The sequence below is a fragment of the Schistocerca serialis genome, chromosome 7 (genome assembly GCF_023864345.2).
Source record: "Schistocerca serialis cubense isolate TAMUIC-IGC-003099 chromosome 7, iqSchSeri2.2, whole genome shotgun sequence".
Lineage (NCBI taxonomy): Eukaryota > Metazoa > Arthropoda > Insecta > Orthoptera > Acrididae > Schistocerca > Schistocerca serialis.
In genome coordinates, this window is record NC_064644.1 from 369498773 (window position 1) to 369516132 (window position 17360).

Genomic DNA, 17360 nt, shown 5'->3' on the forward strand with positions numbered 1-17360 from the left:
TGTTAATTTCGAGGAAATAGATACCCCAAAATTAATCGACAGCAATTTCAGGTAATTAGCTTCCACCGACAGAGACATCCAATGCACCAATGAAGAATCTGCACGGGACGACATTTACGAGAGCTGCACCGCTCACAGGTAGGAGGAAATCCGACGACACGACCCACCAAGGAGGATCAAGGAAGGTCCGACTTACACTCGCAAATTCCGGGTAGAAACGCTGACCAGTTATACTGTATGTCACATATACCACCCTCTACGGACTCGCGGCTAAGCTGAGTAATAATAGTATCAGTTTAGAAGCGAGGGGATCTTGCAAGTTGTTTGCGCTTTACGAGGCTGATGATGACGATGTTTTATCAAACATAGTCGCGGGCGATGAAATATGGATTCATCACTTCGAACCGGAACAAAAAGGCAATCAATGGAGTTGCGCCACACCACCTACCCTCCGTAGAAAATGTTCAAAGCCGAACGCTCAATCGGTAAAGTCGTGACAACGGTCTTCTGGGGCTCTGAAAGGATAATTCTGTTTGATGCTCTTCCTCATGCCGCAACGATCGACTCTGAACTGCAGAGTGTTCGTTGCCACAAAAATGCAAACAAACTTCTTCTCCATGACAATGTAAAGCCTCACGCAAGTCTCCGCACCGGAGAGGAGCTCACGAAACGTCATTGGACTGTTCTTCCTTATCCACCCTACAGCCCGGATATCGCACATTCCGACTTCCTGCTGCTTGACCCAGTGAATGATGCACTCCGCGGGAAGCAGGTCGTGATGATGAGAAGGTTATTGGCACAGCAAGTCAGCTCCGACGTCGACTAGTAGAGTGTACCACGTGGGCATACAGGTCCTCACAGTAACGTGGCGCAAGGCCACCACATTGAACGCAGACTGTGTTGAAAAACGGGGTATCGTAGCCAGAAGAGTTGGGAACAGTATGGTGTGTTGGAATCCTGAATAAAGCCAACGTGTATTCAGAAAAACAGTTGAACGCTCCTAGTAATATTGCCAACTGTCGCAGTGTCTTTCGTTCATCTTTTGTTCGTGTCATGGTGTCAGTAAGCAGTTTAATACTCTTTTGTTTGTTACGTGTGTGTATGTGGTTTTGTATGTAGGAGGGCTTGGGAAATTAAGTTAATTATTTAGTCTGTTTGTTACTGTTTTCGAGGATAACATGATCAGTGAGTTGTTGCTGATATTGATTAGATCTTTCATTTCTTTCTTATTCATTGCAAGGGCACTTCGTGTGTAAATGCTTTTTTGTAATGTAAAGGGTTTTCTGCTGTCATTGTTCATTCTAACAATTTCCGTTCCTGTTTCAAGTTGGATGACTCATTCCCATGCTTTATTCGGTGTTCAGTGAAAGTGGAATGGCTATTTTTATATTTCAAGTGTCTTACGTGTTCTTTACGTATAGTTTTTGAAATTTCTGACTGTCTTCACTTGCTTCATCTGTCATGAATTGTTTTCCGTCATTGTCGTTAAGTTACCAAAGAAGAAACCACATCATATATGGGTAAAACTATCGAAAGATCAGTATGAAATAAACATGTCAACTTGTGATCAAAGTAATGTACAGAAGAGAAGAAACAACTAAATTCAACGAAGATCAATTTATGTTACTACTAATGTGTTCTACTTTATACTTTCATTGTCCTATTTTTCTATACGCACCATAAATTCTGTCTTAGATTAATCCTCAGTCCAATTATTATGCCTCTAAGGAAATAATAAATATTAGTGATCAACGTCGCGTCGACAGTGGGGTCATAGACACAGAACTGGGGTCGAGTAAGGAGGGGAAAGGAAACCGGTCGTGCCCTTTCAGAGAAACCGCCCTGGCATTCGCTTTAAGTGATTTCGTGAAATCATGGAAAAGCAAAATCTGGATGACTAGACATAGATGTGAGCCGTCGTCCTCTCGAATGCGAGTCCAGTGTGCTAACCACTGCGCCTTCTCGCTATGGTGTACCTCTAGACCAGTGATTCACAACCTTTCTTAGACCATTACTCCTGAGTGCAGTCAGACATTAGTTTATACTCCCGCCCTCCCCCGTCACCTTCGCCATCTGTTGCCCTCCCCTCTCTCACATTATCACCAACTTTAGCATTTAACTAAACTGAATTCGTGGTGCATCGCAAGTGCCACCCACAACTCCTTCTCAGATAAGAAAGCTAACTGTCCACAGTAAGGACAGACACTTGTTACAAAACATACTTCCCCTGCATTACTCCTCTTCATTGCGGCACTTGCTTGACAGCACACTGCTACCCCACTCACAGTCAAGCAAGTTCAAATGTACACACCATAGTGAATTACTTCATTGCTGCACTCCTGGCAGAAATTGAAAGAGTTCTGGCTCTTAATATTTTGTGTTAACGACACTGTGTACAGCCCTATAGTAGCCCTTTTACAGTTAATGCTGTGTCATGGTGTCTATTAATTCATTTATCTGTTTCCAAACCAGTAATGAAGCAATTTCTGGACTACTGCAGGTACTATCTACAACTTGAGAAGACATCCTCTTGAGATATTTAGCATTTCTGACGTATAGTCTCACTTTTATCATCAGTGATATCCCGGACGAAGCACAACATATCTGTGCAAAGGGTGGATTGCGTGAGGAATCTGTAATCTCCATCGCATTAATGTTACTAATTGAGAAAAAGTAATTATTCATAGATTATATAATCAACATTAGAGTCTTCCAAAATTGTGATAAAAACAATGATCTTTTGAAAATAATTTAGTCTCGTGACTGAAACAGAATCTAACTGCTTCTTTTTCTTACCACTCAGAAAATTTTATTTTACCCCTCAGGAGGTAATTCCCCCATATTGGGAACCACTGCTCGAGACTCTCTACTCAGTTAAATAAATGTATCAAGTATTCCTTTATTTCAACTGGAAAGCCACTATTACCTGCTGACTTCAATACAAGAATCTGCCCTCTTTACATTTCTGCTTCTTTTTAGAAAACCTTCAGTCTCTTACTTTATTCGACAGACAAGTTGAGCATATCGCTTTCTCTTCTTTGGTTTTTTTAGGCGTACCAATGAAAGATCTATGGTTGTCAGTATTCTGACTTACTCTGACTGTTTGACACTGCTCGCGAAGAATACCTCTCCTGTGCCAACCTCGAAGAGTAACACTTGCCCTCAACATCGTGAATAATTTGTTGGATATATTCCAAAATCTGTCATCCCCTATATTTTATACCCTCTACGGCTCTCTCAATTACTATGGAAGTTATTCCGTCTTAACAATTCCTTTTATTTTCTCAATGTTTTCCACATATTCCTGTCCTCGCCGATTCTGTAGGGAACCTCCTTATTTCTTATCTATCAGTCTGCGTAATTATCTTACAAAGCACTAAATCTCAAACGCTTCGATTCCCTTCTTTGCCGCTTTTTCACAAGTGCGTGATTCGCTTCCATACAGTACTATTCTCCAGACGCACATACTCAGAAATTTCGTCCTTAATCATGGCCTACGTTTGATACTCTAGGAATGCCCTCTTTGCCAGTGCTAACCTCTTATGTCCTGCTTGCTTTATCTGTCGCGAGTTATTTTATTTCTAACATAAGAGAGTACCTTCATTTCATCTAGGTCTTGGTTCACAATTATAATGGTAAGTTTACAGCTAATCTCATTGTGCTACTCCTCATTACTTTCATCTTACTTCGGTTTACGCACAATCCGTAGTGTGAACTTAACAAGGATTTCATTCAACTACTCTTGCAATTATTATTCACTATCAGCGAGGAAAGCAAAGTAATCGGTAAATCTTATCACTGATAATGTTACACAGTAAATTTCATTTCCGTCTTTTCTTCTTCGATGTAAAGATCTAATAGCAGGCAGTAAGTCTGCATACCTATCTTACACTTTTTTAATCCACGCACTTACTTCTTGGTCTTTGCTCTTCATTTTTCCTTCTTGGCTCTTGTACATATTGAACATCACCCGTCTTTTCCTAAGTTTACTCGTAATTTCCTGTGAGTTTTGAACATCTCGTATCCTTTTACATCGTCGAACTCTTTTTCTAGGTCAATAAATCTAATGGGTTGGGTTTTTTGGGGGAGGAGACCAGACAGCGAGGTCATCGGTCTCATCGGATTAGAGAAGGACGGGGAAGGAAGTCGGCCGTGCCCTTTCAAAGGACCCATCCCGGCGTTTGCCTGGAGAGATTTAGGGAAATCACGAAAAACCTAAATCAGGATGGCCGGACACGGGATTGAACCGTCGTCCTCCCTAATGCGAGTCCAGTGTGGTAGCAATAAATCTAATGCACATATCTTTATTTTTTTCCTTGCTTCCATTGTAAGCGCAACCTCACAACTGTCTCTCGGGCGCCTTTACCTTTCCTGAAGCCAAACTGATAGTCATCTAACAGATCCTCAGGTTTTTTTTTTTTTTTTATAATACTGTGTCCATGTCTCAGTAAATACACATTCCAAACAGAGCCCCAAAACTTTCCTCATGCGTTTTTGTATATATATTTCTGTGAGATATTACTGCCCTCGTTACAGGTACAACTTACAGGATCATGTGACCTACCGCGGCCTACTCCTTGTGGAGGAGTTCGTCGGCCGTAAGGAGTCCTCGGACGCGTTCCTTCATATGGCAGAGGCGTACGAGTACCTGCTGTACCGAGCCGGCCCCCTGTCCTCTCCTGGGTACCACAGCCTGGCTGGCTTCATCAGGAGCGGCGAAGACGCAGACGACGACGCCCCTGGCTACCCCGACGTCGGCATCTTCCTCTTCGGGTAAGCAGTTCGTTTCAGTTTCTAAGTTTCAGCTTATAAGATAACAAAATAGAGTGACTAAATCGTGCTCTTGAAGCAAACTTACGGAGGTCAGTGGCACAGTCAGTAACAGCAAATTAGTTATCTGTGGTCGATCAGTAAAGTGTCACGAATGCCTCCATAATAGCTTGTAGTGAACGAATTGTTACACCACATTGAGAAACTGTTATGCGTATTATTACTTTTGCAAACCACACTTTGGGAAGTTACTTTATGTGGTGATGAATCTTTTGTGCTCTTAAAATCAAGAAGCTATTAAGTACAACAATTACACTCAATGAAAATGTAGAAATTAGGTGCACCAGCTGCAATAATTAAAGTATATCAGCATAATTGCTTTTATTTGCACCAGAGCTAACTTGACTCTACTTAATAACGGGTTGTGAAACATTCAATACCTTCCATCCATGTTAAAAAAGAAAACAATAACATTCAAATTATGGTAGTATTAAACATCGCCGTTTACGCTTACGCTTGTGAAGTATATTTTATTTATTGCAACTTTAAATATTACTCACTTCGCACGCGCAATTTCAAATGCAAATAAGTTCTCAGGCATAGTCGCAAATAAGGGAACTGTGGGCCGAACGCTGTGGCCGAGCGGTTCTAGACGCTTCAGTCCAGAACCGCGCGACTGCTACGGTCGCAGGTTCGAATCCTGCCTCGGGCTTGGATGTGTGTGATGTCTTTAGGTTAGTTAGGTTTAAGTAGTTCTAAGTTCTAGGGGACTGATGACCACAGATGTTAAGTCCCATAGTGCTCAGAGCCATTTGAACCATTTTGAAGGGAACCGTGGTCATTCAGTACTAAGCGTGGGCTGATGGACATGTGTTTATTAATTACCTTTATTACAGGATAGTCCATCTTATTTATTCCCTAATTGTAACATCAACGTTTTCGATCTCAGGAAACTGAGATACTTTGTACATTCACTAGTTTAAAGTCGTTGATCCAACAAATTTTCACTGCTCCACATACCTATCTTTGTATCTGATGGTGGCGTAACAACCGAAAACCGGTCCGTGTAATAAATAATAAACACTGTAGAATATTACACCAGTGTTATGTCTTTCAATCATAACGAAAAATTGGATAACAATTCACAGCTTTAAAAGGAATCGACCGTGTTTGATAATTACATGAAGGCTGTGAATCCATCCCACTGTAACTCACTGTATTAACGATAAATCGCAGTGTCAATTACCATGTGTTGGTTTTTATTTTGAGAGAATGGGAACATTAGCAGGTGGACCATTAGAGTAATTGTGCTTGTTACCTAACAATGCACAGCAGGTGCCCTAGAATGGAGGAATTGTGGTTTCACGTGAGGTGGCAGGCAATAATAGTTGCATGTCTGTGGCCCACCTGAGCTGGTCTAGGAGCTTGCGACAGTGACTGTAACAAATGGTCATCGTTTACAATCATCAATCTCTCTACCATCATTTTCTTACATTTAATTGGCCAGTTAGTATTCTTCGAGCCACCAGTCGAATTACTAGTTAGCTATCCATTCCTCTTTCTTAATGTCCTCTTTTCCTATACTAAATTAAGCACAGATTTGTCAAAAACTTTCCTCCTGAAATCATTCCTGAATAATGTTTAGTTTCCTGATATCTTCTCTCAGTCTGGAAACTCCGTGTCCTGTTGGGTAGTAAGTTTAAGTTCACCTCGGTCGTAGCAGTGACCTGTCCCATGAGTATTATCAGTGGCAAACAAGCTGGCGCTCCTCCCACATCTATAATGCCTTGCTATGAAAGAAGTCTATGGTGTCATTGGTGAGACGCTCTGTTTCCAGTCTTCAAGTGTGCTTATGTATCCATACTCTACGAGTTGACATACTAATACAGCCACCAGTAGTTTACTAACAGTTTGCAACATTGCGCTATTAATTAGAGTATCTAAAATGATAATGAATGTTCACACTGGTCTTATAGCTGATCCCTGTCAGAGAATAAGTGTGTAATGGCGAAGTTAATCACTGTTGCTTCGAACAAAAATAACTTGACAGCCCTGATATACATCTGAACGAATAAAAAAATTGACTAAAAGCAAGAAAAAGTGCTATTCTTACGGCCTCCTAACACGTGGCAGGAATACAAATTATTGGCTACATCGCTACCCAGCGGCCAACGAACGCATTCATTGCATTAACCGCGAATGAAGTCAGTCACAAGTTTAATAAATGCACTCAGGAACTATAGATGAAATAATGTTCTCTTCACTCAATGTTCTAATTTTTTTAAAACTGAATTTATTGTAGAAAATTAAAATATTCCATGTTGCATATGTTATTCTTGGACCGTTCACTTTTGCCATTTTGTTTCTTTTTTCCACTTCCCACTACACCGTCTTCCTATTTTCATGCTTGATCTGTTTTCAGTTTTGGACGAGCTACCCAATGGGCCATCTTACCACTAAACTGAGGTATGGGGAGTTTCCCTTGTAAGTTCACACGACTTAAAAATGTTTCAGATCCCTCATGATCGTAACACGCGAAATTTTTACAAGTCGACGACCAAATATTTAGAAAATATTTCTGATACACACACGAAGCGTCGTCCAGCCACACATACGTCCGGTCTGGTCGCGTATCCAACTCCATCTGACCGCCGAATACAAAATGCCCCAGCACTAAAATGGGCGCCGTTACTTATAGCCTCGCACTGATGTGAGTCAAAATTGCATACTTCCCAAAACGTACATAAACTATAAACTTAATGTTATATATCATATTACACATCAATCTGGACGCATATTGCTTTTTTTCCTGTATCTTTATAGTTTGGTCACAAAAACGGTTTTTGTTAATAAGGACGATATTTTGCGTCATTATATCATCCATAAATATCAAACAGTTAAACTAATTACAGTCGTACATCTCTAATTACATCTATTTACTAATGCTGCCGTTAATTTCCCTGTTTCATTCTTTATTTAAGGGAAAATTCACTTTTTCATGCACTGAATTTACATTCTGGCCTGTAATTAAAAATACGTAACATTCACAAAAAATATGCAATAATAATTCGATGATACTAAGATCTAACCATTGACACTAGATTTATCTGAATCTCGTGAGGCGTTAGCAAGTTATTAATTTTTAAAGGTCATCTTATATCCAAAACATTTAATACTAAATAACATGAAACATATACTAAATAACTTGAAAGTTTATGTCGTAGCTAGGGCGCTTCTTTACTCATGCACTTATCTAATTTTTGTCTTTAAAACCATGTAATCCGGCCTTTGTGACCGAGTGGTTCTAGGCGCTTCAGTCCGGAACCGCGCTGCTGCTACGGTCGCAGGTTCGAATCCTGCCTCGGGCGTGGATGTGTGTGATGTCCTTAGGTTAGTTAGGTTTAAGTAGTTCTAAGTCTAGGGGACTGATGACCTCAGGTGTTAAGTCTCATAGTGCTCAGAGCCATTTTTAGCCATAACCATGTAACTTGTTTCTTTTTACAAATTCCCTTGTTTAATATTTTCCTTATTACGTCAGTTCGGCTATGACCGCTGCCCTCCCAAGTCGACTCAAACTGTCGGATTATTCCCACCACGCGGCCTGTGTCTTCTGCTAGCTGGCCTGCACTCAAGATTTCTCATATTTTGAGGCTTGCTAATAACGCACCTCAGAGATGTCGCCACCTATTGACGTCACCACAAAACTAGTCCGGCCTAGCATTCCCTCCTCCCATCCCATCTCCGCCACCAGCTGGCCAATCACGTTCTCTTGGCTGTCACAACATTTCCTGATTCGGCTGCTAGCGTTACAACATTTCGAACGCGAACTTCCGCGTCTGTTGTTAATATTTCTCATATTTCTGGCATGTACCGTTTCAAGTTGTATACAGTCAAAATGATTTCGATGTGTTTCGACTGACTTTCAGTGGTTCTTACCACAATACTAACAAATGATTCGTCGCTGCCATCTCCACTTCAGTTCACCAAGATAACTGCCTAAGTATTGTGAAGTAATGCCAATTTTAGTGAGGATATGAATGATAGATTTGTCTAGTAAATTTGTTACATATCATGCCGTGTACATTCCATAGAACAGTGTCTTCGTCTCGAAATTTCGTGTAAAATCTCAACCCAGCGTTAACTGAGAAACATAATAACACCGATGCATCGACAAAGATTTCTAACAAGAAGTACGTCGTTCCGTGCAGTCTGCAGCCAGCCCCCCTGATTCAGTGAAAGTGCGTAATGGAATTGTTTTTTATATGCGTTGCCTTTTCATAGACGAAATCTAGACCACGCTGAAATTAAGAGGGCCTTAGGAAACCCTTGTTTCGAGAGCTGTGAGTTTGGCGTCAATAAATCTTGTTATGATGTAAATGAATGTTCGGTCTGTACGAGAGACTGAAAATGCTGTTAATTCAAACAACGATAACTGTGCCGTTATTCCTATTGTATGAAATAGTTTTGAAAATACTCTTTTATGTTTGTTAAAAGCCATGCCTAAATTTTCGCAGGGAGCTTTCGCCAGAAATATCATAGGTATCCCAACGTGAAGACATCCGTTTTACCCACGATGGATTAAAAATCTTTCTTTAATGTTACGTGATACTCCATTAAACACAATGCTTAATTTTTTTCTGTGAGGCTTGATGCTCCAGGACAGCTGCTTATGTGCAATGGCAGCGTAAGCATTTATTGAAATTCCTGTTAATAAAAAAACTGTACCTTTGCTCTAACATGAAATGGAAAATATTACAAGAATCCCTTTTTCATTTATTGAGATTATTCCTTTTAATACTTTTAGCATGAAGTGACTATTAAAAGAGCTTATATCATTTTTATCATTAATAGCGTCGCTACAACAATTAGCCTGCACAAAAATGGCCAGGGCAACATTTAATTATTACGTAACTAAATCATATTCAGGAAAGGTACTCGCTACTGACAAAAACACATCTTATAACCAGTAGTTTCATATATATTCAAACAAATTCTAATATTGCAACAGATAATTGTATGGATTACAGACCGTGAACAATAAGCGTCCGTCAGCTAGAACAACAGAGTCGATAACACAATGAAACAAAAAACGCTCATTCTTTTTATACAAATGGTCAAAGATCATAATTATTTCGATTCGGAGAGCGCAGATCACGCTTCGTTATTGTTACCTATTTATATATTTTTTTTTTTTTTACAGCAGGCTATGCTACAACACTAGTCAAGGAATCACTAGAGATAAGTTAGTTATTAATCGTCACAGATGACTGCTTAGGCTACTGTAGAAAGTGGAACGCAAAGATACAAGAGTCTGCCCAGCCGTTTGCAAGAACTGGTTTATTTTATTTCAAGATCCCAATCTCAAAAATGGTTCAAATGGCTCTGAGCACTATGGGACTTAACTTCTGAGGTCATCAGTCCCCTAGAACTTAGAACTACTTAAACCTAACTAACCTAAGGACATCACACACATCCATGCCCGAGGCAGGATTCGAACCTGCGATCGTAGCGGTCGCGCAGTTCCAGACTGAAGCGCATAGAAACGCTCGGACACTCCCAGTCTCATTAGTTACATAAGACATACAACGTCAGTATTACAAAGCTGTGTTCTGCAGCTTCAAAAAACACCGTGTCGAGCCGAAGAATTACAGGATCCCATTGGCCAACAGATGGGAGCTCCAGACTATCAAATTGCTGCAACAACTTATGAGCGAATTCCAACACATACAGCTTAATTCTTAGAAACTTATGCCTTTTAAAATCATTTTAAGCTCTGGCTGCTACTTAGTCCATACATTTTGCCACATTTGTCCCCTAAGGAACACACAGTTATTGAAAATGTGAAGACACCTGTCTAAAACTGCTTTTACGTAATCCTAAAAAGTTAATTCGTACCGCAGGAATATATTGTTGCTTCGATAGCATTGGAAGAGATTGGGACGTCAGCTGGCACAGTTCTTATTTTAGAGAATAAAAACTACAATTAATTGTCCAGTCAGCATTATTTATTGTTTCTCACTATTTTGTCTCGATTTCGGAGCATAAAAGGCTCCATTGTTAGTCGCATTTGCAAATGTGTGAGGTAACATAAGGCAACATTGATAAATTACCAATTATGGCAAATTGATAACAGTTCCTCTGTTTGCAATGCACACAAGTTAACGTTGCTCGCTATTATTTATTTAATACTAATGACTCTTTATTTGCCAACGAAACACCATCGTCAATAAATGTGTGCTCTTAAGAACAGCCGTCGCTATAGTATCATCGCAGTTGCTAGCATCTCCCTACGCTAATGGTTTTCCAAAGCTGTTACAGGTGCTATAAAATTCTTCCCTCTCGTTAGGATGCCACGACGAGATCAAAGAGGTTATAGGAAAACGCTTTCAGAATATCTCAAACTGCTTTATCGCATAGGTATTACACAACTATTAGTCATGAAAATGTAGCTCTCCTAATAATTACCTCACAAACAATTGTTTGATACTTCGAATTCAAGGTACTTCTTTATTATTTTTCGCGTGTCCATTATAAAGGAACAAAAATTGAACAAATTCATCAAAGTGTCAAGATGGAGGCTTTACGCAGACGTCGCATAAAACGTGTTTAGGGTAGTAATTACATCTCATTACGAAACCAGTCTGATGATCAAAAACGTTCTGAGTTAACATAACAACGTGTCTTGTCAAGCGAAATGAAGGCGTAGTCTATGGCAAATGTGCCAGTGTCATTCATTACCCTGAACAAAAAGGAAAGATCCCATAAAACTTTCAAATTTAAGTCCCAGACATACTTTTGGACGGGTTTACGCAATAGAGTGCTACTTTCAGTGCCTAACAGTGATATTTGCGTCGAATGTAACACCAATGTTGTTAGTTGCCTCAGGAAACCGGATTACAGTCTCAGTGTTGCTATTTCAGAGCCTTGGATGTTAAATTATAATCCTCCCCTACCTGCCCCATTACAGTTTTCAACATCCTCGTGCGGAGTTTCGTCAAAGACGTCCTGCGTTCGCGGTCTGGTAATTTTTTTTTTTTCAGTTTCTCATATTTAATACTTCTTCGTGATCTTTGCACGTGAAGCAGTAGGCTTCCCATGTGGGTCTGTGTTGCAATGGTTGTAATTTCCATACTTTTTTATTATTTCTTACAATCTTCACCCAATTTTTCTTATTCAACATTATCTTCTACATACTTTCATAGTTTTCAGAATTTGCAAATATTGAATGAGTGCTCTAGTACTTCATTGCCCCTTCTGTGACTTTCCAACAATTTTCATTTCCCTCTCTCTGCTTCTCACACTTTTATTTGTATTTTTTTTTAATTTGATCCTGTTTCCTTCTCGAACTTCCCACCATCAATTTATGTTTAGCTGCAATTCTCGAAATTACCTTTCCAATCTGTATGTTGTGACACTTTTTTTTCAGAACTGCGTTTGCTACCTCATCTGATCGCAGTGGTGGCAGTTTCAAAGTATTTTTGGGCGTTTCTGTAGAGTATGTATGTAGAGTCGCTAGAAAGCTCAGACCCTGTCCTGACGATGGAAACTTCCACATCTTCTGCACCGATGTAGTTGAACTTACACGTATCATGATACAGCTCTGCCACTACCGAGGGGAATCGCATTTTCTGCTCTACCGCTCACAACCTGTCTACCGAAAAGTCTTAGAATAGTGTCAACCAGTGCGGCACTGTAAAAGAAAAGTGACTAAGCAACAATCCCACGTGTCTATGCGGGAATGGTCAGTCTTCTGCGGAGCCATTAAGTGACGAATGCAGCAAGATAAGCCCTGTCCTCCACAAACAGACAGTGACAACTCAATGCCACGCTCTGAACTGCAAAAGTTCAGTAACTTTTCTTACGTTGTAAGTACCGCAAAAATACGTCCCATCAGTCTTTCTTAACGTTCGCGAGAAGGTACACACAACAACATTTCCACTCCAGGGGAAGTCTTGTGGCGAACTGAGATTTTAGTGCAAGTTCCTTCAGCATGGCTATACTTCCGCTTGCGGTTGTAGATGCGTCCTCTGTTACAGTATGTGGCAAACGAAATACCTCAACCACTCCAGTCTGTTCTTCTAATCTGAACAAGCTACTCAAGATCACCCCCTCCAAACGTTCAAGAATCCTCCGTTTTTTTCAATGTTTCCGACATGCATAATGAAGGAGTTGTTATATGTGTTTTTTAATTATTCTTTTATGGTATAACGACATGAACTAGTGTTAGGCACTAGCGAATGATGTCAGATACGTACAGCGGAAATGTTCAGTGGTGTTGCTCAGTTTCCTGATGTGGTACTGAACAACAGTATGAATTCAGCGTGAATATCCATTATTGCGTGGTATATTTAACTAAATTTCTTGATTTTTGTGGATATTAAGATCCAGAAAGAGTCGAAGTGTTCGGTTAACGAAATTAAACTTTTCAACTTCTTTAATGGATTTATTGTTTTGAATAATCAAATTGCATTGAGCTGGCAATCGGTCAGAAAAGGAACTGGATTTTTTTTTCTTTTGACTCTGTTATATTAGGAAATTATAGATTTCTAAAACTTTCAGTAGTTGTAACTCATCTACAGAGTTCGAATTTTTTTTTTTTTAATCAACTACAAACATGAGGTTTCACATGAAAATATCAGTACCCATGTATGTGAGCGTGCTGAAATATGTTTCCGGTTTTTTATGTGATAAGTCTTAAAGCTTTTTAAATAAAACAAACGTTATTAACATTCTACATCTTTCTTCTTCATGTCGACATTTTTGCCGCACTCTGCCGTTAGAGGGGTCCGAAGTATGGCAGTGTGTAATGTAACTATGTCGTTCCGTGAGAAACAGTGCGCTGCAATCGAATTTCGAATTCGAACAGTTGGTCCATACATGGAGCACCCTCTCCTTCAGCATGATAATGCCAGACCACAAAGCAGCGCTACGACATCTGCAAAAATGCGATACGTAGGATTCTCTGTCATCGCTCATCCTCCGAACAGTCCCGACTTGCACATTTCCGAATTCCATCTGTTTCCAAAACTTACACATCACCTTTGAGGATTTCACTTAGATAGCGATAAAGTGGTGCAAGCAGAGGTGAGGTTGTGGCTCCCTCCGCAAAGTCATACATTCTACAGCGACGGTATCAACAAACTGAACTCTCGTTGGGAGAAACGTGTTTGTCCTCACTGTGACTATGTTGTGAAATAAATATGTAGACATGAAGAATAAAGATGTAGAATGTTAATAACGTTTATTTTATTTAAAAACCTTTAAGAGTTTCTACACAAAAAATCGGAGATGTTACGTCCCCGTGCCTAACAAATCCTTATTGTGAAAGTGTACACTTCCATCCATTACTGGACGGCTCAGTGTTTAAATAAAATAAAATTGGTGAAATAGGACAGACGTGTGGAACATTCATGTTACTGAGTTCTGAAATGATCAATCCGTGACATTTTCTGACATACTAATAAACCCGATGAATTTTGAATGCCTACATGTAATGTTTTGAAACCAGATAGTTAAATAGCGGTTCGGCAAAGAAAATAAACACGTGCCTTCAAAACGCAACATAGAGAAAAAAAAACATTGTCATAAAATGTAACACTGTCCGCCTCCGGTAGCTGAGTGGTTGGACATACCTCAATGACCGTCATTATGTCGTTGTCTGTCACCCAAAATACAGACAATTTTTCTCGAACTTCCTTGGGAGTGCTTTCCACGACCCGCCTCGCAGCTGGAATGTGTTAAGCCAAGATAGAAGAAGGTTTCCTGTTTGAACCAATGAACATTTCTGATCAACTGAACGGAACACATCAATTTCGAGAAGACGTGACTCAACATATTACCAGCGGGGCGCAGAAGGCCTCTGATCAATTACACAACAAACCTAAACAATAAAAATAAAAATAAAATTCAGAAAAAGGAAGATTTTGTTTTGCTTGTAAGGATATCCCTAACCTTGATTTCCCATATTTCCCCTGGTATATAGGCAGCTCTCTGGGGTAGGTTTAGTCAGGAGCCAACGCCTGAAGTGGACCAGATTTTTTTGTTATAGGATGAAAAGTGGCGGTGGCACTCAGTTTTTTTTTAGTTCCATTTTATTATGGGGCTTTCTAAAAATTGAAAAAAAAGTGGTTAGCGTAGTGGGTTCCTAATTTTGCTCCCCGAGTTCGAAACCAGGTTAAAAAAAAAAACAAGGTAACTGCCTGGGAATCGGAGAACCCGGGTTAGAATCTCGGAGAAACCTTGCGGAAGTTATTCTTTTCGTTTGTAAAAAAAGTAAAACAAAAAAACAAAAAAAGCGGAAAGAAAAAAGTAAAAAAATAAAAAAGTAAAAAAGAAAGAAAAAAGTGGTCAGCGCGACAGAATGTCAATCCTAAGGGTCCAGGTTCGATTTCCGGCTGGGTCGGAGATTTTCTCCGCTCAGGGACTGGGTATTGTGTTGTCCTAATCATCATCATTTCATTCTCATCGACGCGCAAGTCGCCGAAGTTGCGTCAAATCGAAAGACTTGCACCCGGCGAACGGCCTACCCGACGGGAGTCCCTAGTCACACGACATTATTATTATAAGTAACACTTATATTGTCGTAGTGATATTTACGTTAAACAGATTAATTAAAATTCGAAAAGTCACTGTAACCTCCCAATTTCCGAAAAATTGTTAGCATGAGTAAAACATGTGTGTGATAGAAAAGAAGAAGCTCTAGAGAAGAAAATCTATGGAGTGCGGGAGCACAAGAGCGAAACCTCAAGTATTTGCTACAACGATGCGGAAGTGAACTGCACGAGAGCCAATTCTGGTTCTCGCCGTTCCTGGAACATACCACCACTACACATTGCATATTCTGCTACTCTGTCAGAGTTATTAAAGTGTAATCTGAGAGCTTCACGTATCGAACGGTGTTACGTCGTGGCGTCTATTGATTTAAAGTTCTGTAATGTAGTTCATTTACGTCGTTGTGCCTCACGACCTCATACAGTTCATTACTTGAAGTTCAACAGTTTGCAGTACCCTTTTTCTACACTGAAACAATCTATGGAAAGTTATTTCGAAGTATTTAAAGTGATAACGAAGTGTGTGTAACAAGGTAGATGAGTCTTCACGTCAGCCGCCTCTTTATGCACTGGACTCGTTATGCACTCACCTACAGCGGATTGATACGTGGAGCACAGTAATATGGTGCACAGTAACACGCAACAGAAAACAGCATTCACGCTAGTTTTCGAACACTAGCTCTTTTCAGCAATGGTACAAACATTCACACACACAACCACACAGCGTGTGCCTTTCCCTTATTTTAGGTGCCGGGGATTGCGTGTGAAACTTTCTCACTTTTATAGTTGTAAGTAATGACAGTATTTGGAATAAGTTCAGTCGTTGGGATTGGGGTACTTGTGGGGATGAAATGAAAACAGCTTTAGAAATGAACTGAAAAACGAGAAATAATAATCATGAATTTATAATACATCCATGTATACACATTTCCGTGCAGATAATTTTGATAAAAATTCTTTACAGAGCATTACAAACATCGGAGTAATTGATATTTGACGTAAGAATGTAATCTTCTCATGACAATATTCGGCTGTCATCAGTCGCTTGTAATTTCTAACTTTCGACCGTCATATTTACATTATTTGTTGTTGTAGAGAAGTTTAATGAGAAATACGAATGTAAAATACAAAGAAGTAAATAAATGTGAAATGTATCGTTTGAAAATAGTGTTCATTTCTTACCTGGTATAGTACTAAGGCCACAATAACCTCTCACTGTATTTTTTTATTTTAACTGCAGTTCATACATTACGTATGCACGTTAGGCCATAGTAGCAATAGGCAAAGCGTAATTCAAGACGACAGTGACAAGTATGTTCGTTTAGAAATGTCAACTTAGGCAACGGGCAGAACTCAAAGACAACCGCATTGTTCATGTTTATTATCTATGACAACGCTGTATACAAATTATCCAATTAGTATGTGTTTTGAAACAAATAAAATCGTATTTTTAATAAGATAACATGAAAAGAGAGCCTCTTGTTCGTAACTAATAAGTTAGCTTCGTAAAATACAGGTATAAAGCTGAGTATCCATGATACCCTTCTCACTATGATAATTAAAAATTTCTTTTATGTTGAAATTATCCACAAATCGTAAGTTTTACTGTGGAAAGGGTATGCAGCATCAAAAGCCGTTTGAAAGACCTTCATCCCAGAGCGATTACTATGTGCTGAAAAAAAGGGATGTTAACTTGAGAAATAATATATATGATTGCTCCATCCAGGAATTTCCATTATTTTTTACATTTGCTATACACATGTCCACAGCAATAAAAACGTTGTTAATACAACATACATACAATCTATTGGTTATGAAATGTAGATTAAAACTGAAGAAGCTGCAAAAAAAGTGGGAATTTAAGGAGATGGGACCTGGATAAACTGGCTAAATCAGAGGTTGTACAAAGTTTCAGGGAGAGCATAAGGGAACAATTGACAGGAATGGGGGAAAGAAATGCAGTAGAAGAAGAATGGGTAGCTTTGTGAGATGAAATAGTGAAGGCAGCAGAGGATCAAGTAGGTAAAAAGACGAGGGCTA

At 39.6% G+C, this 17360-nt stretch overlaps 1 protein-coding gene across 1 annotated transcript in view; it reads left to right on the forward strand.

Annotated features, from left to right (window-relative positions):
• LOC126413094 (glucose dehydrogenase [FAD, quinone]-like) overlaps nucleotides 1-17360 on the forward strand; it is a 155616-nt gene that overhangs the window by 79969 nt on the left and 58287 nt on the right. Inside the window, exon 5 of the mRNA XM_050082989.1 lies at nucleotides 4537-4773. Within this exon, the coding sequence (XP_049938946.1) occupies nucleotides 4537-4773 (237 nt within the window). The remainder of the gene's footprint in view (nucleotides 1-4536; nucleotides 4774-17360) is intronic.